Consider the following 27,142-nt stretch of genomic DNA (forward strand, 5'->3'; position numbering starts at 1 on the left):
GCAGTGATAGATTATCTTAACCTTTTCAGTTTAAACACTGTTGGTTCAAATCAAAGGTTCTCAAATCAATGAAGTTTGAAATACAAGGTAAAAATAGGAACTGTTATTTGAATTATGCATTGTGTATATTTTAAGTTAAATGCCATTGGCAAATCTCTCAGATGTTTAATCATGTGCAATCTGGGAAACACAAATATTTAATTTCACACTTTTATGTGTTCTTTTTTTCTCCCTTCTTCTAAAACTGAGCCCCACAAATGAGAAGCTTACCTTTCATACTACATTGTTAGTTTTTCTCAGCACATTTTTGTGGATTACATTTTCAGTAAAATCTTGGAACATCACAAATTGTGCTCAAGTTAAAACTTTAGGGTTCTAGGGCTGTTGGTGGTGGTAAATTGTTTCCCTTTCCTAATTGAATCAAAGGATGTTCACTATTTCAATGTCACAGCCATAATTGTCTTTTTAAAAAGTCTAGAAATATTTGGGGAAAATGCAAACAAGTAATGCTTTTAAACTTCTTTCTCACCACCTAACCTAACTTTGTAAATTACAATTTGCTTCCTAACTCGCATCTCTGAATCTTAGGCATTTGCATTATAATGCGTTTAAGATGAATATTTAACTGCGCCGAGGAGACTCGGATTTCATGCTGTATTTCCCTGTAGTAACAGGTGACATGATAACACTATTATGTAGAATTGCAAGTCTACAGCTACACGTGAAAATCGTCCCTATTCTGTTTGGAAACAAGTGATCAATCAGCCTCCGGTGATCAATTGCCGCCCTGGCTGCCCGTCAGCGCGGGTCCGCACCCGGCAGAGGCTTAGAGAGAATTCCGCTGAAGGGGACCGGGATCCCAAACTTTGCAAAAGCACCTTGTGCGGTGTCTCAGACTTCGCTGCAACTCCTGGCTACGCTGGGCTGAGGCTCTGGATTTGGGGCCAGGCAGAGGGCAAAGGATGATTTCACTTTGCCAGTACACTAGAGTGCCTTTCAATCCGAATTGTGAATTATTGTTTTTTTCCTCATCTGTAGAACGAGGGGCAAGCAAAGTGAGCCCTGGCGATGTGCATGTGTGTTGTAACGCATAAAACAGGAGGCAAAGTGAGTCCCACCCCAGCACCCCGGGGCGAGGGCACTACCCCAGCCCAGGCGGGACTACTCACCGCTGCTGGTAGGAGGTGATGCCCTGGACGTTCTGCGGGGTGCCGTTGGCCGCGGCTCCGGCCCTCCCCATTCCCGCGCCGGCCGGCACCCCCGCGGCTGCCCCGCCGGCTGCCGCGGCCGTCACCTGCACGCTGAAATCCGGAAAGATTCGGATCATCGCCGCGGCTTCGTCCCCTAGGCACGGCGGCTCTGAGCGAGGACTGGCGGGGGCTTGGGCTGGGGCTCGGGCGGCGGCGGCAGCAGCAGCAGAGCGAGCAGCGGCGGCGGCAGCAGCGGAGCCAGGCACCAGCCTGCAATCCCATTAGTGAGCCGCGGCCACTGTGCGCGGCAGAGAGGCGCTTTGATGTGCGCGCAGCGGGCTGGGGGGGCCGGGAGCGCGAGGAGGAGGTGCGGGGGGCGTGCGAGGGACTTGCAAACAGCAAAACGTGTCAGGGTGGGGCCTTTTTTCCCTTTTTGGGGGGGGCGGTGGTGCTCCCCCCTCTTTCCAGGATGTTGCTCTCACTGGCTGCTCCGGCTGCGCCGCGCGAGCCCAGCTGAGGGAAGAAGAGGAGGGGGTGGCGGAGGAAGGATGCACCACCGGGAGGCTTGTCGAGGACTTGGCCGGTGCAAGGGAATGACGGGCAGCGGAGGGTGCCTTTCTTTCCCGCCCCCTCTACACACACACACACACACACACACACACACACACCGCGCACTTCCGACCCAAAGTGCAAGAACGGGCGCTCTCTATCCCCTTTTCTCCAGGGAAATAGCCACCACCATCCAGGCAAGCTCGAGCCTCCCGCGGCTTCCAGCAACCTGGATTCCAGTTCGCGTGTGCAGGAATGGGGGCGCAGAGCCTCCCCTCCCAAGCGGGACCCCTCTCTGCCCGTCTTCTGCACACCAGGCAGCGCTAGGGTTGCCAACTGCAAGTCGGACTGCTGGAGAACTTGATGCTTATCGAGGAGGGATGGTGTGCAAAAGAGGAAGGGGGGGAGCCGCTTTTGTGCAATGGAGAGTTTGCTCTCTTTAGAAGAAGGGACTCTCCTCTCTCCTGGTGGGCGGGCGGGCTGGTCTTGGACAAACTTGCAAGGTGGGGACTGCAGGTCCAGCTAGGGGGAGCCGGATGTGCCCCCCATGATCCATCGCTATACGCCCCTTTCGAACGATGAAACGAATAAATTAGCAGCCACAACTGAAGTGAACTCTGCGAATTCCAACCACCAGGGAAACAAAAAGAGAAAGCACGTGCGTTTATTTCCTCGTGTCTCCCAGTTACTTCTCCACATTGTTACATCGGTGTTTCTTTAGGGGGAGAGGACCGAGGCTTGTGGTATGGGCCAGCCGTCTTAATGACAACTTGCACTTCTCGCCTAATAGGTGGGGGCGGTGAGAGTGGATGGTTTCCCCCACCCCCTGCCCAGGACCCCTGTTGTCCCACTTCCTTCCTCTTTCTTCCCGATCTTGAGCCGGCACTATAGTTGCCAGGCAGAGGGTGCAGCCCCTGCGCGCTGCGGAGTTCAGGTTCCGTTCCTCTTGCGCGCCCCCACCCCCGACCTGCTTTTCTGGTGCTGTTTTAGGTTTCCCCATCTGGTTCTCTCTTCCTTCCCTCTTGCGCGACGAGGCCCTGGCCCTGCTGCCAAGGGACCAGTGGCCGCCGCGCCCGGCGCGCGAACCCAAGTTGATCTGGCGGAGTGTGGTGGCCGCGACACTGCCGCCCCGGCCCTCGGCCAATAGCGCCTCGCGGGGCGAGGCACCTGCTTAACCCTTTGAGCCTGGGGTGCAGCCGGCCGGCTGGGAATCACAGGGGCAGGGACGCTTGGCCAGAAGTTGCCAAGGCCAAGAGCGGCAGAGACCGCCCAGCCCAGCATCCCCGCACACGGTTTGGGGACAGGCGCCTGCTCTCGCCGCGGACCTGGGCGTCCCCTTCCATCCTCATGGCTCTCGGGAACAGCCATCCGAACAAAGGCGGGTCCGCGCCCCGGCGGCGTCCCGCGCCAGCGGAGGCCACCTCTGTGCTCCCCTAACCCGAGTCAGTTTCCGGAGGAGCCTACCGCGCCCGGCAGCCGAGGGAAGACAGAGGGAGGGAGCCCCAGCTCTGGCTGGCCGGGCCCACGGCGCAGCTGCGTTTCCATTTTCCTCTCAAAGAAAATGCTTTGGACGGCAGATAATACCAGGAGATATGAAACTGCTTCGTCCCCCACATGTTGCACGTAAAAAGAATCGTAATGAGCATCTGTGGCGTCTGCTATGGATCCCAGGAGTTAGTTGAAGACCTCATCGAGGTCCTGACTCCCTCCTTCCTGGAAAGGGGTCATTTTCTAGCTTAACGGCATTTCATTGGGGGATACAGGTTGTTCAGAGGCCAAATGCAAGGTCATTGAACCGGGGGTCGAGGGGTAGGGAGGTGAAAGGATTGGAAGGCCAGGGTATATGGAAAGCCTCCTTTAAGGATCTGGTCAGAGATGTGGGTCCTCGTCCCACTCTGAGTACCGTGGCCAAACGATGAGGGTTAATTTAGGTCTCTGCACTCTCCCCTCCTCACCTCTCATCCTCAGGGCCTGTCTGAGGAGATCTCAACTACCCTTTGGTTCAGCGCAGGCTTTCCTGTTGAAAGGAATGCAAGTTCACACCAATTCTAGAGAGGTCAGGAATGTTTTAGAGGTTGGAAAAAGTTCTCCTCTGACTATACAGGTCAAGGCCGGCACTGTAGGCTAAAGGGAGGCTGATGCGTGAGGGTAAAAATGAACATAGATGCAGGCAGTGGCTTTCTATAACATAGCATGTGTCTGAACTACTGGCCCGTCGTGTGTGGGTGTGGGAGTTGGGGGTTATTGTGCCTGCCACCTAGTCTTTAGGTCAACCTAGACGGAGGCTTGATGGAGGCTTGATGAGCAAAACTAAAACAAGTGGTTCCTGCTGGAAATCTCAAGTGACAGAGTCAAACATCAGGGTAGTTCAGAGGCCACTCTAGAGACGCAGCTTCCCTGCTTTTGTTGACAGCACGCACTGATGACCCAGTCCTAGAATAGATTCTTGAACAGGTTCAGGAAAGAGTCATGTACGGTGTGTTTGGTATGGTCCGTTTTCATTAAAAGAAAAATATCAGAATCAATGCAAATGTGTACTTGGGACTCCAGTAGTGTAATGGAACATTCCAAGCTAGAGCCCCTTGATCCCAAGGCAGTCCCCACATGCCAAATGATCCCAAAGTGGGGAAAACCTTCTTTGGCCTAAAAGAGCAGAATTTTTAGAAAATTACTGTCCCTTTTAAAGTCTTTCTGCACAATCAACAATGAGTTATAGTATTTATAGATAATATCACCTAGTCTTCTTTAATTGTTTCAGTATTGAGTCTATGACTCGAAAAGACCAGTGATTATATCTTTGACTACTTATTTTACAGAATAGGAATATGTGGCACTGCTTCCCTTCCCTTTTGGAAGGTGTTTGTCTTGGAAGCTCCAAGGGTAAAATTGTCCCAATTCAAAGAATACGTGAGAGCTGTTGTTAGACATTCAAAACTAGATATGGTGAAGCTACTTCAATTATACTTTACACCATTAAAATAGAGTTTAATAAGCACATTCAACTTAAAAGTTCCAAGCTTTCAACTACTCATATTTAAGATAATTAATATGGTTCTTGCCCTACAGAAACTTTCTTTTCTAAAATAGAAACACACAGAATACTCAAAGAAGACTTGCACAGTAGGTTACCTTAAAATGCATACGGTAAGTCTGTTTCAGTATTTTGTCCTTACGTATATAGTTTCAGAACTTTGGTCTGCATGCATGAGAGACAAATTCCTTATTGGATCTGCTTATCTCCATGTTCATTAAGGACCTTAAGCAAAATATAAGTATATTCGCTCATTAGTAATTCAGATTTCATTACTCTGCTCCTTCAGTTAAAATCTTTACATGCTGGCAGCTGTTTTGAAATATTTTGAAAGTTGCTCTGGCACTCATCCAACCACAAGGGCTCCAGTTAGTATTAAAAGGTATACTTTTTCATTTTATATTCTCCCCCCACTAACATCTACATATTATTGTAAGTAGAGATATAGAGAAAGACTTTATAATGTTTTAACCCTGAATACATGCATATGATAAATACACAGCTATCACAATTACATATTTACACCTTCATCCTTGCTGTCAGTATACAAGTGTGCTTTTTGCTCGTATGATAAAAATATCTATTCATTTCCACTTACTTAGAGTTAAATCGTTTGACTTTTTACTATTGCTGTCAGAAGCTGCCAATGACAGGTAGGAGAGAGGAGCTACAAAGCTTGATTGTATCCAAGTTTTGCTCTGCTTTGGTCAAATATTTAAAAGGAAAATAAAATACACAGAGATCAGGATAAGATAAAGTAAAACAAAATAAATAGAATTAAAATACTATATGTATTGACTAAGGTAAGAAACGCCTTTTACTGAAATGCTGTGTTTTTGAAGTGATCATGCTGCAGTGAGGGATTTTTTTTCTACTAAAAAGAAAAATGTGATGATTTAGAACAATCTGAGAGATGAGTCTTCAGTCCAGGAAGAGCCATGAGCTAACACTGAGGTCCCTCCATATCCTGGGAAGGAAATTTTACATTCCATAAGGGGTTAAATACTGGATTTAAACAATTTTCCATCTTTGCCCTTCAATTCAAGTTGAACTCAAGCTCTTACTGATAAATTTGCCATAATATTAATATGTCCTGTAGTCCATTGAAAAGCAAAGCTATACTGTCAGGGGAGGGAAAAAAAATAACATAAACTTAGCAATATAGTGTTTCTTGATATTCCAGAAGAGAAACTAAGGAATGAAGAGAGAATATCTAATAAATCAGTATTTATAATATATGTATGTCCATATATAATATATAAGGAGAGTACTGAGAATTTTTTTCATATTAATACTACCTATATCAAACACTGAATATATCAAGCTATTATGCTAAACTGATTCTCAGAGGACTTAATAAACATATAGCTAGAAAGAGAACACGTTTAGTTAAGAGAGAGGCATATCCTTCAGCTATTTTTTTTTTTTAATTCAGCAGCAGGGAGTAGGAGAGGAGAAATTGGGTTTTTGTTTTGTTTTGTTTTAAATTTGGTGAGTGGGAAAGGGTCTCAAATCCATGCTAAACCTTGGGGTTTTGCTCTTGTTGTTGTTGTTGTTTTTTCATGGCACATATTATTCCAAAACATGTGCAAATAGAATCTAACTAAAGCTAAACTTAGACTTAATGCAAAATAACTAAATACTCTCAACATGTTCAAAAGACTAATTTGTTTTTAAACATCAATCTTAAAATTGTTTTGTGCTTATTTTTTCATGACCATGAATTTGATTTTGGAGTTGAAATAGTTCTTGTGTTTAGGAGAATTTACCTGTAATTATAAAGGAGTCCCAAATCTTGGTTCTAGTTTGCTTCTCCTGTTACTGTCAGCATAATTAGAACCTTCACAGAGTTACTAAGATGTGGGTTGGGCCTTGCTCCACAGATCCAGTATCCCATGCTACTTTTTGTTTCAGGGAAAATTAGACCTAGTGCTAAGGGGAAATTTTATTTCTCTTTGACTTGGTTCTTCCAGGTACACATACTTATATAGCCAATGGACTCTTTTCTTCACTGAATTTTATCACTTGCAAAATTATTAATTCTGTGCCTGGTTGATTGAAGGAGTAACTAATTACTTTGAATTGATTTTGGGTTTTTTTTTTCAAAATGAAAACAACCATACTACATGAGTTTTTAGTTGATTTTCTCATTTTCAGTAGGATAGGCTAGTTTATAAACCTAATCACACAACAAATCAAACAAATGGTTTTATTATGCTACATGCTCAGTCAACCATTCTGTTTTTTTATTTAACGGTTATGTCTCTTCATCTAGAGGAGTGATTCTCCAACTTTAACATGCATCAGAATCACAGAAAGAGTTTATTAAAACACAGACTTCTAGGTCTTACCTTTACAGGATCTTACTGAGGAGGTCTGAGGTGGCCCTGATAGTTTGCGTTTCTAAAAAGTTTCTAGGTACTAGTCATACAGTTGGCGTAGGCACCATATTTGAGAACCACTGACCTGCAGTGTTTATGATAGAGGGTAGGGATGGGAGGTCTAGATTCAGATTCTGACTTGGCTGGACACTGGTTGAGTGGTCAAGGGCAAGTTATTGAATTGTGGATATTCTTCTTTGCTATTATATCAACACTCACCAAGAAGTAGTTTCTTAAAAGGTAGCTGTCATGTGCAATCTGGCTAGTTCAGCTTGCAACTCAAACAATGGCACAAGTCTTGTTTTTTTAGATACTTACAGATAGGCAGCAAATCACTTTATGTGGACTTCCCATTTAATCACAAATGATTTTTAAAAGATATATGTTCAAGGGTCCAGATTTCATAAAGTTAATAATGCTCCCTGCTTCATGAACAAGGACATCGTGAAATGAAACTGGTAGCTTGTTTACTTTGAAATGTGGCAGGGCGAATACACTGACTCCCAACACAGTTGGGTGCCACTGCCACTCACTGCTCGGGCGTTAGCATGAAGTTTTACTCACAGTTTTACTCACTGCTTTGGCACTATCAGCTCAACCACCCATAATCAAAAAGGTAAACAGTGTCATAGTCTTATTATAAAATACTTTTGACCTCAAGAACACCCTGAAATGGTTCTCAACCCACACACTTTGAAAACTGCTCTCTTAATAGTATGCAAGTCTGAAGTTGTTGACCAATCCATAAAAGGAAAAGTTTCAACGGTCTTTTTGCTGTATTTTTGAAGAGTAAAAATGCTTTTATGCAATTATGCATTGCTTAGTATAAAATCATGAATTATTATAAATGTTGTACTTAGGATTTTTATTTTATGTACAACACTTTGTTTTCTTATATGGTCCTCCAGGAAGTGGGTATAGTTTTAAGCAAAGCAATTTAAATATTTAATGTTGAAGATCTGGGGCCAGAAACTTAATTTCCCCTCTATCCTCCAAGAAAGTGATGGGAATACCGAAATCAGAATGATACTCCAGAAGGGGTGGAAAGACAAAACACATAAGGAGCTAGGTTAAGTCCCATAGCAGAAATAGGTTTTTCCATTATTCAGAATTTGAAGAAGGCACCTCTGGAAGTTCTGAGCCTCTCTTAATTGGGACATAATTTAACAGGACAAGATGACCCACCTAGGAATTCAGATAAAGAAATTTTTCACTGGGGGTCTATTGGAGTCAATGTACTTTAAGTTCCTAATTTATATAGACATGATCTTTGATGATATTATCTTTATACCATACACAAAGCATCATAACGCTGTTTTCAAAGTGTTGTACAATCTTTCTAACATGGTTTACACAGGCAACCACAAATATTTTTCTTATTGTTTATCATTATGCTCAGGCTGGAGGATTTCAAACTCTTGTTCAACACGGAAATACTGACTGAATTATTCTGCAAAGCACCTCCACTTTCCCCAAACCCAGAATCCAAAAGAAAAAGGGAAAGATCTGTAATTGAAGTATTTACAGTAATTAATTTTATTTAAGTACCCTGGACAGCTGCTCAAGATACAGACCAAATAAGAGTAACTCAACCTTTTGAAGTTTAATCACTACTTGTTATTAGTGATTTGTAATCAAAGACATATCTCGCAGAGATAAACTACTGAAAAATTAATCATTTCACATAAAATTTAAAATAATCTTGTTCAAGAATTATATCCCAACTGTCAGATATACAGTTGATGAAACTTCTAAAAGCACCAGCTCCTTTGCACAAAGCTAAGACACTAGCATGAATGTTTTAATTTTATTTATTTTGACTGAGAAATAATCCATCCTAAAAAGTGGTCTGTGTGGTCATAGCCAAAGAAATCTATAAACTTGAGGAGGATTCATTGAGAATTATAACTTATTATATATAAGGGAAAACATCTGAAGTGATCGTTCAAATTTCAAAGTTTTGCCAGTCTTATTTTGTTTCAGTTTGTAGAGTGATACAAAATATTTCCACTTGGAAATTTCCTTGTTGCCTAAAATCTTGGCGTATTATGATTTCGACATGTTTCACTCTTTCTACAAAGGAAAATTGAACATTATAGAAGTAAACTACACTGTATATGAAGTCAGTTCAGCTTTGTGTAACAAAAACTCAAGTTAATAATTGCTTATATAAGATAGGAGTTTATTTCTCTCTCATGTAAATGTTTCAAAGTAGATGGTCCCAGACAGATGTGCTCTATATTATCATGCAGGACCCGGGCTCCTTCTATCTTGCTGCTTCACCAAAGGTGTTGAACTAATACAGTTGAAGGTGATCAGCTACCACATTTAAATTGTAGGCAGCAAGATAGAAGTACCAGGAGTGAGAGAGATAAGGGCATAAATCTTCCCCTTAAGAATTTTTTTTTTTTTTGTATTATTGTTAGTTCTAGGTATACAACAAAACGACGTAGTGATTAAACATTTACAAACCTCACAAAGTGATAACACCAACAAGTCTACTACCCACCCGACACTATACATATTTATTACTACAATACCATCCACTATATTCCCTATGTTGTATCCTACATCCCGGGACTATATATTTTTTAATTACGGTTGACATTTAGTATTATTTTACATTAGTTTCAGGTGTACAGCGTAGTGGTTAGGCATTTGTATAATTTATGAAGTAATTCCTCTGAGAAGTCCAGTAGCCATCTGACACCATACGTAGTTTTTATAATACCAGGGGTGCCAAAAAAATGTATACAAGTGGACATTTTGGTCAATGTTGCTCAAGCAGTAGTTCGCCGTAATCAGAAGTGTCTGGACGCTGATGGTAACCACTTTGAGCATCTCTTGTAAAGGCAGAAGTCAAATGTGACTTGTATTCATCTTTTGTTATTGGTATATATTATTACAATTTTAATAGTTTTTTCCTTTCTTAAAATGTGTATACATTTTTTGGCACCTTCTGTATTATTGACTACATTCCCCATACTGCATTCCACATCCCCATGACTATTTTGTAACTACCAATTTGTACTTCCTAATCTCTTCACCTTTCTCACCCCATCCACCCACCCACCTCCCGTCTGGCAACCATCAGTTTGTTCTCTGTATTTATGAGTCTGTTTCTGTTTTGTTTGTTCATTTATTCTGTTCTTTAGATTCCACATGTAAGTGAGATCATATAGTATTTGTCTTTCTCAGTCTGACTTATTTCACTTAACGTAATACCCGCTAAGTCCATCCATGTTGTTGCAAATTGTAAGATTTCATTCTTTTTTATGGCAGAGTAATACTCCATTGTATAAATGTACCATAATTTCTTTATCCAATAGTCTGTTGAAAGGCATTTCAGTTGTTTCCATATTTTGGCTAGTGTGAATATTGCTGCAGTAAACATGTGGTTTTTGAATTAGTGTTTTGGATTTCTTTGGATGAATACCCAGGAGTGGAATTGCTGGATTGAATGGCAGTTCTATTTTCAATTTTTTGAGGAAAACCTCCAACCCATTTCCCACAGTGACGGCACCAATTTGCAAGCCCAGCATGAGTGCATAACAGTTCCCTTTTCTCCACATCCTCACTAAAACTTGTTCATTTATTGATGATGGTCAATCTGACAGGTGTGAGGTGGTATCTCATTGTGGTTTTGATTTGCATTTCTCTGATGCTTAGTACGTTGAGCATCTTTTCATATGCCTACAGGCCATCTGTATGTCCTTTTGGAGAAATGACTATTCAGGTCCACTGTCCATTTGTTAACTGGATTGTTTGTTTTTTTGGTGTTGAGTTGTATGAGTGTTTTATAAATTTTGGATATCAATCCCTTATCAGATGTATCATTGGCAAATATCTTCTCTCACTAAGTAGGATGTCTTTTCGTTTTGTTGATGGTTTCCTTTGCTGTGAAAAATCATTTTAGTTTGATGTAGTCCCATGTGTTTATTTTTTCTTTTGTTTCCCTTGCCCGAGGAGATATATCAGTATAAATATTACTAAGGGCTATGTCTGAGAGCTTATTTCCTCTATTTTCTTCTAGGAGATTAATGGTGTTGGGTCTTACATATTAAGTCTTTGACTTAGAAGTAACCTGGACTCTAGAAAGCCTCAATCACACCTTTCATTGAGGAAATGACTGCAGCTATTTGACAGTTTAAGAATTACAGAATTTCTTGTTGGTGATCTCAGATGTATCACCATTTATAATCTGGTTCTGCACAAAGGCAAGATATACCTATAAAATAACTTCCTCCATCCATCCATTCTCTACCAAACACACTCAACCTTCAACTTGAGATTATTTTAAACTTCTATCTAAACACCAGGTTTCTTTTCAAACACACTTCAATATTACACATACTGTTGTTACTATTTGAAAGTTATAGAGAAACTTAGATATTATAATAATAGTTTTAAAAAGCCTGTATTCTGTAGTGTATGTTAGGGGTCAGAAGAGGGAAAACTTGAGTCAGAGGGCCTGGATTTTCACCATGCCAGGGACTTGAGACAAATTACTTAAGCTCTCAGAGAAGAAGAGTTCCTTTCATTTATTTCCTTTCATTGATGCATGAATTTATTTTTTAAAAAGTACTCCTTGAGTACTTACTATGTGCCAAGTGTCCTTTTAAGCTACGTGTCTACAGCAGAACATAAAACATAACCTCTGCTCTCATGGACTTTTCGCTCTAGGCAAGAGGAGGAGATAGCATCAAACAAATATCTGTAAAAATCAGAAAAGACCACTTCATAGGGTTCTGAAAGGGGTGAAATAAGGTAAATGATACAAAATGTTTAGCCCAGTGCCTGACATGCGAACACTCTTCTGCGTGGAAGCTATTATGTTGGTGCAAAAGTCATTGCGGTTTAAAAGGTTAAAAATAATTGCAAAAACCACAATTACTTTGCCCCCAGCTAATATTATGGCTGCTATTACATGGATTTGAGAATAGTATGAATCAAAACATTTGAGTTTACAATAATAGTCTACCACAACATGCCTAGTCTGCATTGAAGGTGTTATTTCTATTTTCTAATTCCCACTTTATACAAAAAAATCCCTAATTCCTTTAATACCTAATGAAAAATAATTCCACCTCCCCTCTCTTATTTCTATGATTTTTCAGACTAAAATATGTATTTTTAAAAATACCCACAAAGAATGAATGGCATGAAGATGGGTAAAGAAATGAAAGTGAAAAATTAATATCTCTTGATAATATGCTACTAGTCAGGCACTATGTTAGTTATTCTATACACACTCTCTCTTTAATTCTGATAACAACCCTATAAAGTACATATTATTAGCCCCATGTTTACAGATGGAAAAACTTTATAAATTGCAACAGACTCCAGTAAATATTCGGGACAACTAAAGAAAAATTAAGACAACTAAAATAGCTTACATTTTCAGTTGCCAATTATTGTTGCACAAATAATTGGCCACATGTATTTTTCCTGTAAGAAACAAAGAAATGTAATACCACCAATCAGACTGAGAAGATAAATAACAGTGTTTATATCTTAATAATTATTTGTCCTAAAATAAATCAGGTATTTTTACTTTCCCGATGAAGTTCATTCAGTTATCATATTAAATGTTCATGACACTCTAGTTCAAGGGATGCTCATAGAAATTTTAGGGTGCTTTTTTTCCTATTGGGTAATGATAGGAATGGTGTAGATCAGTCGTTCTCTTCATGGGATGGGTGATGACCCATCATCGTAACCAACGTAAGGACTTCTTAGAAATACAAATTCTTCACCCCCACCTGTTGAATAAACAACTTTGAAAGTGGATCCCAGAAATCTGAGTTTCAACATGCCCCCCAGGCGATTACAAGTATGATGGACCCCAAAGTTTGAGAGTCACAACATGGATAATTTTTGGTAACCAACAAACGATGTTACAGATAATTCTAGTACTGTTTTTTCCTGAGGCCAGAGTCTCCCCTCCTTAGCCTAAAAAATGTGTCATTGGTTTCTTCCTATGGAAAGAGAAAACGAAAAAACAAGAAATTCCTTTAAAGACTTAACATTTCCAAATATCACCAATTTGGATGCTGTGCAGATAGTGAAAGTGGAGCGACTATTTCAAAGGAAACCAAAGTCTGATTCCTTTTCTAAATTCTTCTACTTCTAACAAAGTAGGGAATATATTGCAAAGACTCAAGGTCCTGAAAGTACAGAAGAGAAAACCATATGAAATAGTGAACACAGAGCCCTCACAAATGTGCTTTAGAGGCTGACTTTTCTACCTGGAGGGGCCAGAAGGCAGGTCCTGTTCAATATGTAGGAGGCCAGAGAGCAGGACTGGTTTGTTAAAGCTGTCACTGAGATTAGAGTTTCCTGAAGCTCCTGTCCTTACATCAAGTCAAGTTCTTGCTAAACTCTTTCTCATTTTAAATGGGAAAAAGATTAGACTGGTAAGTGCTTGGGGAAAAATATAAAACTAGCTGGTAGGCAAGCTTTCTTTTTTAAAAGAAAAATTCTCTCAGCCTTCTGAACTCAAAGATAGCTTAATAAAAGTTAAGGAAAAGACTAATAACAGGAGAAAAAAGTAAAACAGTCAGAAAAAGGAAACCAGATTCCTCTCTTAAAATCAGTGTTTCTTAAATATCAGTGATAGAAGATATCTGACAGAGGTACTGTTGAGACTGAGGACGAGACGAACAAATAATTCAAAATAGTATTTGGAGACTCTAACTTCAGAATAATATGGGAAACACATGACATAAGGATGCAAAACTATGTTTAACATTCAAAGTAGCCATATTTCTCACGTGTACCTAATTTTGTGGTATGGATGCCATTATCACCATCTAATCAGAAACTCTTTTGATAGAGACTTGTTGCAAGATAAAACAGGAAGGGAGTAAGGAAGACTAAATTTTATTTTCGTACAAATATAAAAAGTAGTGAAGAAGGACTCCTGAAGGTTAAATTATCGCCCCAGTCTGGTCACCACAGAGCTATGGCTTACACTACAGTTTTCAGAAATGAGACTAAAATCAAAGTCATTGAAGCAAACTTTCTTGTGTTACTGATTCCTTGAATGGGGCTCTGGGGGACAATCTCTATGAAACAAAGTGGAGGAAAGTTCAAGTGCTCTTGAACCAGGTGGGCAATACAGACTGTAGCCAACATCAGAATTTTTCTCAACTTAGGTAGTTATTGTGTCAGGGAATTAAATGCTAGGGTGAAGGGAGGAGTGTGTTAGGTGTATGTGGGATGGGGATAGGTAGTGACGCCTGCAAAACGTAAAGAGAGAGGAAGCTGAATTGGGCAGGGAGAGTCTTGAACTGTGAAACACTGGGGTTTAGCTTGTGTGTCAGAGGAATTCCATATTGGGTAGAAGTGTTCGGGCCCTCGTAGCCCCACCATGCTCAGCCACTATTTTTGAGGACCACCCGGGGAAGAAAGGTCTTGGTTCACAAGTTGTGACATTCCGAAGGCACTGCCCTGGAGGCTGTCAGCTACCGGCATTCCTCACAGCTGAATGGCAAGTTCTTTCCAGAAGGGAGATCTAAGAAGCCCTCCAAGATTCCAGTGGGTCTTTCTCTCTCACACAAACTACAGTCCTTCTTGGAACTGGTGTTCATCATAGTCCTTCTCTACTCTCCACTCTAAACTCTCCTTGCCCTCAGTCATCACCTCTGCTGGTCTTGGTTTGTCAAAAGTGTGTATTTCTCCACTGTAGATGGTCTGGACTTCTTTCAGAACCCCAGGGGCCTGCACTGAGCTCCTCCACTGAGATTTGCCGTAAACTCCTCTGTATCTTTTCCACCACTGACACCTTCAAAATCATAGAGCCTGCCTGATCGTACGGTCGCAGCAGGGCTGCTTGCAAATGCAGTCTGGACCTGCTCCAGAGCCCTGCCTGCCAGTATTTGGGCTGAAGCAGTATTTCTAAGTATGAAATGTTTTGTCTCCAGAACCCACAGAAACTTACCAGATGTTGTGCTTCTTTCTTCTTTGTTGTATACAGAATGCAGCCATTTTTTTATTTTTTATTTTATTTTGGTGGGGATATCACAGCATATCTCTGACTGCTGGGCCCTTAAAACTTTACTGATGTGACAGGCCCCTGAATCTTCATACGGTTTCTTTCCTGTCCTTTGGTGTATGTGTCTTAACAAGGCTTTCAGTATGCTAGCTGCTTCTTACTCAACCTGACTGATCTACATAGTATCTTCATTGCAATCGATAAATGTGGTATTCTGAAGGATATTGGATGATCCAGATCTCTTAGGACTATATTATGATATAATTTATATAGCCCTGGGGCAAAGCTGTGAGTGTATATTGTCCACACCATGTGGGTGTAAACTGTTTCTGTTCACCTTTCTTGATTAGGTCAGAAAGGAACAAACACATTTACCAAATCAAAGGCTGCATATCATGTCCTGAGGCCCCAGCTAATGTGCAATCCTATATTCCAAAAGAGTACCCCAAAATCAATAAGTCTCTTTTACCCAGTCTGTTCTGGCCACCTCAGTCAAGTACCCTCAAAATCTAATTTTGGGGGTGCTTCCCCAGCTTCTGCTGAATATATTGGCTAATTCTTGTAGCAAATTTAGGATTTGATTGCTTTCTGTTACCATGCTCAGCCCATCTGCTCCAGCTGGGCTAGCAGGAGACTCCATCCTAGTTATCAGCATGGCAGCCAGAAGTGGTGGGGGCAGAAGATGAAGGGAAGCCCTGATTGCCTTGCTGGGAAGAAACCTCCGCAGTGTCTTCCCAACTGGGGAGAATTCTGGCTCTTAAGGGGGATGAGCAGCCCCTACATAGGCTCTGAAGGTTCAAAGGAGTCTGAGGCGCCAAATACTTTAGGGGTATCTACTCTGATGCCCCCCCCCCATATGTCAAGCTTCCTGATTTCCCCAGCCAGTGTCCTGATCATTACACCTGCCTCCACTCAGCCTTCAGTCATCTGGAGCTCAGTGATTCTAAGTCCGGTGCATGGTTTTTGGCTTTTTCTGCTTTCTCACTGTGGAAGATAAAGACTGCTTGTTGCTCTACCAAAGAGGTCCGCTCGATTTTTCTGTTTCCAATTTGTTAATTGCCCTTAGTTTTTCATTATTCTTCTCTCGTGTTGCAGTTCAATCTAGTAACAACGAATAGGAAATGCATTGTCTTGGTGCGTTATTCCTCACCCCTTTCCTGCTCGGCACTTTCAAAGCCCTGAATTACTGTAGCAATCCGGGTGCTCCCCCCCCACTGCAACACTGCCCTAGGTGACTACCTGTGATGTTAGCAATGTAGTCACCACTTTGGGCGACACTACGTGCCCTGCTTACCACCCGAGACGGGCGTCCTCAAAGCAGGCCACATGAGTGCTGAATAATCCAGGCCCAAGGCCTATTTTACAAGTATGGGTCTCCCAGGAGGAAGATGTTGAGACAGAGTTAGGAATGCAACGGATTATTGGGAGAGGCAACAACCGTGAAAAGTAAAGGGGAAGGAAGAAAGACTGGACAAGGAAAGCTTTCAGATGAGATGTGGATCAGAAAATGTGAAAGGAAAGTGGAAGGAAGCAAATTGGGAAAGCCTCAGGCTGCCATGCAAGCCTAACAAAGTATTGACCAACCCAATGGGAAGCTCCCAATCCAAAATTGTCCATAGTAGACAAAAGATGGAGAGACAGCAATCTCAGGCTTCTTCCTCATGCCAACCATTCAGATGGAGGAGGACAGCTTTTTGTATTTCCCTGAGTCTGTTCTTTTCCAGAATCAATACTTTTAAGTTCGGTTATTGCCCCATGGTGTGACTTCTATGCCATCCATTCAGCAGGTATTTAATAAGCGCCTAATATGTGCCAGGCATTCTGTACAGCATTGGGCAGAAATGGCCCCGTCCTAGAACCCCACTGTGCCTGGCCTGGGCTCAAATGTTGTGGTGGTTCCCAAAGTCACCGTAACGGGAGGCTGACTGAAACATCGACGATTTCCACTCATTTCAAAGACCAGTGATAGGTCTGATAGAAGATACAGAGCAAATAAATGTGGTTCTTGCTATCCAAGGAGCTGGCAGTATAGAAAGGGGAAAAGACAGGCACATCACAAAGAAGTCACCCAAATCGCATAGTTGCAGGGGACATCTGTCATTTTTGTCTGTTCTGTATCCATTTTCCTTATCATGCAAGCTGTAACTCAGTTTCCCTTGGGGAACCACCCGTCTCTGTTCTAGTGGAAATGCACCACCATCCCTATCTTCGCTCATGTCCAACAGTACCAGGAGAGGACGTGGCTCAGACCTGGCCACTGGGGACTTTGTTGGAAATACGTGTGCACTGGTGTTGCTTGTTGTAAAGATGACAAGTCTGGAGTTACCAGAGAATACCACATGAAAAGAACCTGCCTCAGAATGAAGACAAGTCAAAGGAAAGCAGTGCTGAGAAAAACATTTTAGAAACTAGATTTTGATGTCACATTTGCAGCCCTTGGATCCCTCCAGACTTTGAGACCTAATTCTATTCCTAGACTTTTCAGCTTTGTGAGCCAACAAAGTATTTCTTTGGCTTTGGGTTTTTTGAGATAGGTTTAGTCACTTCCAACTGGAAGAGCCTTAATACAAAAAATGGTAGGGAAAGGACTGGATCTAGAATAGCAGTATCTTATAAGCATAATCCTCTTTAATATGGGCCCAAGAAGAGTCATTTACTTTTAGACTTTTCACACATCATCTAGTTCCAATCCAACGACTTTAAAAGAGAGTCAGCAAAAGTTAAGTGACTCATCCAAGGTCACAGAGCCACTTAGTGGCAAATCACATTTTGTTTCTAAGTCTTCAGTTTCTAGACCACAATTATTTTCACTGTAACACCCTACGTCCCTTAAGAGCAGGGAGATTATACAATGTAATTCACAGAACACACAGAAACAGAAAAAAATTAATTTATAAACAATAGCAGTCAGCTAATGCTAATTTAGTGTTTAATGCCAGTAATCCTGGATAATGTGGCTATTGAAAGTAGTTGCTAACATGGGCTTCATACTATAATTTAGCGCTACTTAAGTGAGAACAAAATCAAAATATGCATGTTTGAACAAAGTGCAAAAAATGTTTAACCCTTATTAGTTTTTCTTTTTGTGATTTGCCTGAAAATGTTCCTTTTCTTTGTTCTGCACATTTCTATTCTTTAGAAATTATTTGTGAAATCTGTAATATTTTAAGAGGAAAACCATTTTGGAAAATTTAAATGAACTTTTCCTAGTGCATTGTTATTTACCCTAATTATTTTAAAGAACTTCAAGGCTTTTTTGTTGTGAGAGAGCCACTACCTTGTTTTTATAATGTATTCTTAAAGCAGGATTATAAAAAAAGTCAGCATTCTTAGGTTTTTAAAGCTTAAATAAATTAAAGGCAAATTTTTTGAATGATGACTGTGTCCACATAAAATAACTGAAGGAAAATGTGAAGCATTTATACATTTATGAGTAGTCGATTCTTATATATATATATATATATATATATATATATATATATATATATTATTATTATATACATATTATATATGTATATATACACATAAACATATATATATATATATATATATATATATATATATATATATATATGTATTTTTCCCCCTAAAAAAGTGCTTATAAACCATCTGGGGCTTTGTATTTCAGAGAAGATTTATTTGTGGAGTTTTGTTTGTTTTACCTAGGTATTGTATTATTTCTAATTTTCAAATGTATTTGGATATTTTTTCATATGTCAGATTTGGGGGGTATTTTTCAGATTTTTTCTAAAAGCAAAGTTATGATTAATCTATGCTCACCATTACATAATTAGCTTAGTGAATCAGTTTTACACACTGCAAAATGGAAACAGAGGGTGCAGACCAAATTTGAAGAGGACAACAAAGAGAATATACTCCATTACACTAGACACACTACACTTGGCAACTCTTGGGGCGTCTACATTTTAGGATAAATTTTCTTACAGGATAGTCATCTAATAATAGTTAATTTAAAGCCTCAAGGAGTCCCACATAAATCTTCAGATTTACGACATCATAATTGCAAAGAGATGACATGATGTGTATACAAAAACACCATTATTGCAAACACCTAGTTAAAACAAATAATTGATGACAAGAAAAGCAAAGAAACAAAATGAGCATATTAATAACAAAAGAGGAAAGTAGTATCTTGGTACTTTACTAGTAAGGATAGCCTGGGTTTTCACCTCTTCAATGAATTCAATAAATTCATTTGTACATTCAAAGAACTAGTCCCTGAGCATCTATATTCATTTAGCACAGGAGCTATGACAATGGAGGGACCCAATCCTGTTGCCTGAGGAGCTTAAAGCGGCAGGGAAGATAGACGCACACACAAATGAGGAGGGCACCGTGTGAGAAATGTGGCAGTAGAACTTGCAATGACTGACGTGAAAGCAGAGATGACACAATAAAGATGATCTGGGCAAACGGGAGGAAGGGTAAAAGGAGCTTCCGGGGTGAGGAGATCAGTAGGAGTTTAACAGGTGTAGACAAGAAGGATATTCTGGATCTGCAGCTTCTTAAGTGAATGGGAGCATGTATGTCTCACGCAGGGAACGCAGTGTGGTCAGAGAGCAGACAGGATCTGCGGTGGGACATGGAGGTGAAGCAGCAAAGCAAAACGAACAGCAGGAAATTCAACTCAGGTGTGCAAGACAGGTAGGTGCCCGATTTTAAAGACCTTGAATGCCAAAGCATGGAATTTGGATTTCGTCTCATTTTCCATAGAGAATTATCAAATATGTTTTCATGTATTTTACCAAGATTAGGGTGCGGTCATATGAGAATATGGAAAGATAAAGTCTTCAAGATAGCAGAGGATAGATAAAAGAGAAAGAGTGGGAAAAGAGACTGGAGCTACGGACCCTGTCAGAAAATGATTCCAATAGAAAGTGGCATGGTGATGAGTAGTAATGTAATGGTGTATGTGGTAATGCAGTGGAAAAAAGGAAAAAAGGAATGCAGGTAGAGGTCAGCGATAAAAACTAAGACAGGAAACAGGGAAGAGGAACAGATTTCCAAGTAGGATTGGGGAGGGGAGTTGCTGAAATGGAGAGGAAGGACACATTGTGCGTGGAACATGTTAGTTTGGGGTGTCTGTGGGTATCCAGGTGGAGCTACCGGGTAAACCATTGGAATATGAGTCAAAAATTAAGGACAGCATCCAGCTGCTGAAGACCAGCATTCATGGCACAGGGGAAATACTGGCAATTGAAGATCACTCAAATCTGTGTCAGCTATAAACCACAGAAAGTTGCACTTTTTATAGTAATTGTCTTCTATGAGGCTATAAACACACAAGAAAACATTTTGAGCTCATATATCTCTCATTAAAGAATAGATGCCCAGAGAAAGCAGATGACTTGACTTGACTCAGCCACACAGCTGGTAGGTGGTAGAACCCAGAATCAAATCCAGATGTCTAAGCCAGTGTGTCCCACCAGACAGAACCAAAGGAAATGTAATCTAATGCCTGATGTGATTAACACAGCCAACTCTCTGGGTCTCAGCTTCTTTATCTGTGCGAAACTTTTGGATGGCATGATCTCAAAACTCCCTTCTGACTCTAACATTGTATCATTATGAGCCTCGTTAATGAGCAAAAGCTCCCTGTCTAATCCTTGTTTACCACAACCAAGCTGAGTGAATTTGAGTAAATCACAAATCCAGTAATGCCCAGTTCCCTCACCAGTACCAATCATCATGAGGATATGATTACTGTGGCAGTGTGCTTTTACACTTTTCACAGTTGTCATCAGGAAAATGAGAATTAAAACAGCGCCATGCTGCTACCATGTTTCCCCGAAAATAAGACCTAGCCAGACAATCAGTGCTAATGCATCTTTTGGAACAAAAATTACTATAAGACCCGGTCTTCTTTTACTATAAGACCCGATCTTTATAGTATAGTATAATATAACTTTATATAATATAATATAATACCAGGTCTTATATTAATTTTTGCTCCAAAAGACACATTAGAGCTGATTGTCCGGCTAGGTCTTATTTTCGGGGAAACATGGCTATTTTCTAGAATGGCTAAAATGAAAAGGACAGAAAAGATGGAGTGTCAGCAGCTATGAGGAGCAACTCCACTTGCTGCCAATGGGAATGGAGATTGGTACTACATAGGACCATGGTGCGAAATCCGCACTGTGCGGTAAATCCGAACGACTAGCATACCTGTGATCCAGCATCTCCTCCTTAGGAAAGCAGCCAACAGAAATACATGCATCGTTAACCCAGAGCCCTGCTCAAGCATGTTCATACAACACTTATATGAACCTCAAACTAGAAATGTTCCCCAAACCCATCAACAACAGAATGGATAAATAAATCAAGGCATAGTCAAGATAGGATGAGAATGAAAGAACTACAACTACATACAATGTGGCTAAATCTCACCAACAAAATGTTTAGGGAAAGAAGTCAGACAGAAAATAGTGTGTACAGAATGCTTCAATTTATATAAAGTTCCAAAACAGGCAGAGCTGTTGGAAGACAGGAAGGCGTTACACTCCAGATGGAAGAAGTAGTGGCTTCAGGAGTGCTGATAATATTCTGTTTCTTGGTCTGGGTGCTGATTATACAACTATAGTTTGTAAAAATTCATGGAGTTCTATACCTACAATTTTTGAATGGACATTATACTTCAATAAAATTTTGAAAATCTTCCCAGTGTCTGACAATTACTAGTATTCTCTATATGTAAATGTTTATTTCTAGATATATCTACGTAATTACCTTTTAAATATCCACCTACCCCTCTATGGAAGCACATCTTTCTGATCAGATCAGTCCTTTCTGCACAATAAATGGTTTGTTATAACGTGGAAAAGAAGCATGTGGGTTTCCCCCCACTGGCTGTGACTGGCAGCATTTCCTAGTAGACAAGGGCTGAACCCCATACAGCATTTCCAGTGAACTATCTAAAAACACCACTCAGGGTTTTGCATGTGGAACTTGCTTAATAAAGACCAGCTAAGGGGACATCAAAGATTTGTCCCTGAACACAAATCCATAATCAACTAGGTTCTTGAATAAATTGGGAAGTAACCCATTTTTTAAAAAGTGTTGATTTGAATGCACCATGTAAAAACGTTCCATGCTCTGATCTCCTTGTATACTGTATTCTATTTTTATCACGATTTATTACATTATAAAAAAATTAATGTTGATTCTACTATAAATGATGTTTTCTAATTATTGTAATCTGGTAGAAGCATGTCCTATTGATTAGATTACCATGCTAAAAATGACACACAGTTTTATTAATTAAAATATGGAGGCAGGGAAACCAATCCTTAGAATTAGATAATTCTTAAATGTAACACTGTCAGAGGTTTAAAGCTATGGAAACTAGGGGGGAAAAGGTTGAAACAATTAGGTTAGTTTCAAATAATGGATATCTGTGATAGCACTTAAAAATTCTGATTTTTAATTGAAATTTTCAGAGATATTTAACATGCTTTCTTTCAACTGTTGTTTGTGTAAAAATAGAGAATTAAAATTGGAACTATTGGGCTGGCCTGGTGGCTCAGGCAGTTAGAGCTCCATGCTCCTAACTCCAAAGGCTGCCGGTTTGATTCCCACATGGGCCAGTGGGCTCTCAACCACAAGGTTGCCAGTTCAATTCCTCGAGTCCTGCAAGGGATGGTGGGCTCCGCCCCCTGCAACTAAAATTGAATACGGCACCTTGAGCTGAGCTGCTGAGCTCCCGGATGGCTCAGTTGGTTGGAGCGCATCCTCTCAACCACAAGGTTGCCGGTTCGACTCCCGCAAGGGATGGTGGGCTGCGCCCCCTGCAACTAGTAACGGCAACTGGACCTGGAGCTGAGCTGCGCCCTCCACAACTAAGACTGAAAGGACAACAACTTGAAGCTGAACAGCACCCTCCACAACAAAGATTGAAAGGACAACGACTTGACTTGGAAAAAAGGCCTGGAAGTACACACTGTTCCCCAATAAGGTCCTGTTCCCCTTCCCCAATTAAAAAAAAAAAAAAAAAATCTTAAAAAAAAAAAAAAGATTGGAACTATTATTTGTCAGGCTTGAAGGAATGCTTAAAACTTGTTAAGTAAATTAAGATGTGTACACTAAATACGATAGCACCTAAATCTAATTCTGTAGCCCATTTTCTTTGTCCAAATTAAAATAGAAAAGGATTTAGGTTTGAAATTCCATATGATTTATTTCCTTACACTGCTTTAGATTTACAAACCATCTCTGGGTAAGGGGACCTTTCCTCAAAAGTTGTTTTTTTTTCTTGCTGGGGATAAGCAATTTATTACAATACATTCAAAAAAGCCAACAATTAATGTTGACAAAATTAGCTGCAGAGTAGCCACCGAGAGGGAAACCAGCGAAAGATAAAAAATGTGAATACGTACTTGTTTGCCTAAGAAAAAGGGTTTTAATATGGTCACTTTCCCTTTCCTCTTGAATGTGCATCATGTGTGTTGAAGGAAAAATTCTGTTATTTAGCTGTCGTCATGTTCAGTGGCCAATGGGCTGGTCTGGGGGGGCAACTTGGATTTATAAGGGCCTGGACATGGCTTTATATTTAAGTTTGAAGAAACCCTGTGGTTGCCGGCTTCTAAATTGGCCTTTAATTTCTGAATTGATGAGGACGTTCCAGTGCTATTCTTGCTCCCTCCCTTACTTCTCCCTCTTCCTTGTCTCCTTCTCTTTTCTTCTTATTCACACCACTGTCAGAGGTCTTAAGGAGTACTTTCATTTCAAGCCTTTATTTCACAACAGCTCCACTGAAGCAGGATTCTCAAAATAAATAACACCCATTATCAGCCCCCTACCATTGTCTGACAGGAAAACACCAATTAAAAGAAGAAACAAGGTTAATGTCAAAATTACAGCTTTTAGAAAAAACGACCACTAATATTCAGTTTTAGAGGAAACAAGGGGGGAATGCAAGTCTTGGTGAATAGGAAATTGCAGTGTTACAGAAGAAAATGAGTAGCAATTTAAAGTTGCCAGTCAAATAACAACCAGCACCAGAAAGAAATGGCAAAAAAAGGTTAAAAAAGAGGTGACAGATATGCTGATTAAAAACAATCTTAAAAATGAGCTTCCTTTGAACATTAAATGGAAAAATCCAGAGTTTGGATTGCCAACTGTTTACAAAGAAAAGATTATTCAAAAGAACTATGTGACTTAAACAATAACATCTTTCAGATTCTTCTGGGAAGATCGGCAGATAACATGAAATTTAAACTAACATTTGGACTTTGTCCATTTTGTGCACAGTGAAGACATTTTTGGCATGTAATTTAAAATATTTTCATATCAGTTTATCATTCCAAAATATAGTGAAAACACACACATCTGCAGTTGCACCCTGTGGTAAGAAGAAGGAAAAAATGGAAAAGGCTGAGGCCACATTACCTTATATAGAAATAGATAATTCCCTGTATTCATTCTGCACTTATTCTCACCCTTTAATGTATGTAAGATACACTTTTAAGAAATTCTTTGTAAGAGGAAAATCGTTGTGAAAACTTGGGCAAGGGACTTAACCCTCGCTATGCTTCAGTTTCCCCAATGTAAAATACAAAGACAACTGTAGAACTTATGTCCCTGGATTAGTGTGAAGATCTAATAAGTCGATATCTTACTACTCAGGACAATGCATGCACATAGTACCAAAAATAAAGAGAAAAAAAAACACACAATAAAATAAAGCAGTGAGACAATACGTACTGTTTATTAGATTACCACTATTAAAACATTTGCAATGGCTAGAAAAAGAAAAATTAAAAGACGGTGTGAGAAAGACCATATGTGGCCTGCAAATCCTAAAATATTTAGTATCTGGCCCTTTCAAAAGGTAGTCATCAATCTGCACTCTAATAGATAACCTTGACTGCAATAACTATAATATATGTGGAATGCCAGGGATATTTAGATTTTACTCTGGGGTTAAACAGCATTTACTAAGATTAAAAATCGATCATATAACCAAATTAGAATTTCTTGTATAAGTTCAGATATTACCAAAATATTTATCAAAGGAGAGTATTCTGAAGTGTGTCTGATGTCTGCTGCCAGCAAATTGTTAATCAGGTTTTTATGTTTTTGTTTTTGTTTTGTTAGCCTGGCCTAAGAATGTGATCACCAGGAGCTAACTAACATACCTGTATAGATGCCTCAAGGGTACTACTGCCAAATTAACCTCATTCAGGGCTGTGGGGATGCACAACTCCAGCGGGCAGCAGCCACATTGTATTCTGTGAGTACGAGTTATGCTTCGAGGTTGCCTTTTGAGTAAAAGACAATAGGAATGAAGCCCCCCTGAGCGGTGCAGCACAATGGTACTGACCTAAGCCTCTCTTTTCAGTTGGTAAATAAGGAAAATAATTTACACAATGTATTTTTATTTTGACAGAATATTTGACAAACTCTACCTTGATATCTTCTTGTGAAGAAAGGGAACTATAGTTTAGATGCTGACATAACTTTAAAAAGTTGAATTTTTTTTCCAAAGATTAAAAAGCATAAACCTATGGATACCAGCTAGTTGGGGGTGAGGGCAGCCAGACGGATGGCTTAACATAAGATAGCGATCTTGGTCCAGCAAAGCTCAACTTAGTTTTAATTCATGATCCAAATGAGAATGTAGAATCTGTGCTTATCAAATTTGCTTATGACATAAAGTTGGGAGACCTAGAGGATACTAGGCATGGTCTCCAAATGAAAAGTTTAACAATGAACCCAAACTAAGTAAAACAATCATTAACAGAAATCAGTCTTTTGCATTAAGCAACCCCCTAAATCATGAGTCCCTCAATATTGATACATGTCATTGATTTTTGAACGAAATGCATTTTGCGTTAAAAAGACTCAAGGGATTTTAAAAAGATTGGGTTAAGTATGGAGAACAATCGTCATCCTTAAATAATTGACTTATTATTTTCTTCCTTTTTTAAGTAAAAGAGCGTAAGTTTAATACATTCTTTTCCAGAGGTAAAAATGTAAGGCATGATTTAACTCAGAAGATAAAAAAAGCCAAAGGGGCTTCAAGCCAGGTTTAGCCCAATGATGTATTGGTTTTATTTACCACCCTCTTCCCTCGTGTTTCATTTAACATTTTGAATGAGTTAGTTGCTCACAAGATTGCAAAAAGACAAGATTTCACTTAAATATTTGGATTTTCAGCTTCTCCTGAATCACAGGAAGATCTGGCAACACCAGCCCATCGCTTGTCTGCGGTATTCAGCTGGAGCAGAGTAACAATCTCCTGTCACCAAAGTCCCCACCGGTCCTTACGGTATCACACTTAGGTGCCTGGCCCCTAGGTATTTGAATTCGTGTGACCCCTATAAAAAAAGCACTGAAGAAATTCTGAAAAACTGGAATCTGTCTCCAAATGTAGTGGGTGTGCCTTAAGAAACATTGAGCTTCCTATCAGGGAAGGCCCCTTTGCTGAGGCACAGGTTGTCGTGGATGCCACCGAGAAGATGCTCGCATGAGGCTGGAACTTAGGCGAGGTCGATGTTTATGAATTTATTTTTCTGAAAGAGACTTGCAGTGCTGTGTGCTTCAAGTATTTTTATTCTACCGACTCTTAAACATCCATGAACATAACACTTGTGAGTGAAATTCTCATGTTTTAGCTCTGATTTGTATAAACTCCAAATAAATTATAAAATGAAACCCCCAAATGATTGCTGTCAGCATCTCTATAAAAACAACAGTCAAATCTTGGTTTTCATATTTTCGTATTCCAATTTGAGTGTTTACGATGTGTAGACACAGGCTATATTTATATTTCATCATCCACACAGTTTGGGATCAACACTTAGGCACTGTGCTTGGTTGGAACAGTACATGTAGGGATGATCCCCAGGGTCCAAGATTCCCCTTAAGCTAGGTCATTCACAACCAACACTAAGAGAAAAACAAGATGATCCTAATTGTGCCAATTTGTCCTAATAATGAATTTTGAAGAGCTGGTACAGACTGTTTGAGATTC

General features: G+C 40.2%; 1 protein-coding gene and 1 long non-coding RNA gene across 10 annotated transcripts in view; one reads left to right on the plus strand and one right to left on the minus strand.

Annotated features, from left to right (window-relative positions):
* NPAS3 (neuronal PAS domain protein 3) overlaps positions 1 to 2,046 on the minus strand; it is an 850,141-nt gene extending 848,095 nt beyond the window's left edge. For 4 of the 9 annotated variants that reach the window (XM_019754557.3, XM_088796882.1, XM_019754556.3 and 1 more), the window contains exon 1: positions 1,170 to 2,041. In XM_019754557.3, the coding sequence (XP_019610116.1) occupies positions 1,170 to 1,327 (158 nt within the window). In that variant the 5' untranslated portion in view covers positions 1,328 to 2,041. Of the gene's footprint in view, positions 1 to 1,169 lie in introns of all 9 variants that reach the window. The other 5 variants (XM_074328134.2, XM_019754550.3, XM_019754551.3 and 2 more) reach the window with 5 other exon arrangements.
* LOC141570623 (uncharacterized) overlaps positions 1 to 26,818 on the plus strand; it is a 30,847-nt gene extending 4,029 nt beyond the window's left edge. Inside the window, exons 2-3 of the long non-coding RNA XR_012494832.2 lie at positions 25,264 to 25,399; positions 26,326 to 26,818. This is a non-coding gene — a long non-coding RNA (uncharacterized LOC141570623). The remainder of the gene's footprint in view (positions 1 to 25,263; positions 25,400 to 26,325) is intronic.
* The last annotated feature ends 324 nt before the right edge of the window (positions 26,819 to 27,142 follow it).

The sequence above is a fragment of the Rhinolophus sinicus genome, chromosome 3, assembly GCF_057876585.1.
Source record: "Rhinolophus sinicus isolate RSI-liver-muscle chromosome 3, RSI-T2T, whole genome shotgun sequence".
Lineage (NCBI taxonomy): Eukaryota > Metazoa > Chordata > Mammalia > Chiroptera > Rhinolophidae > Rhinolophus > Rhinolophus sinicus.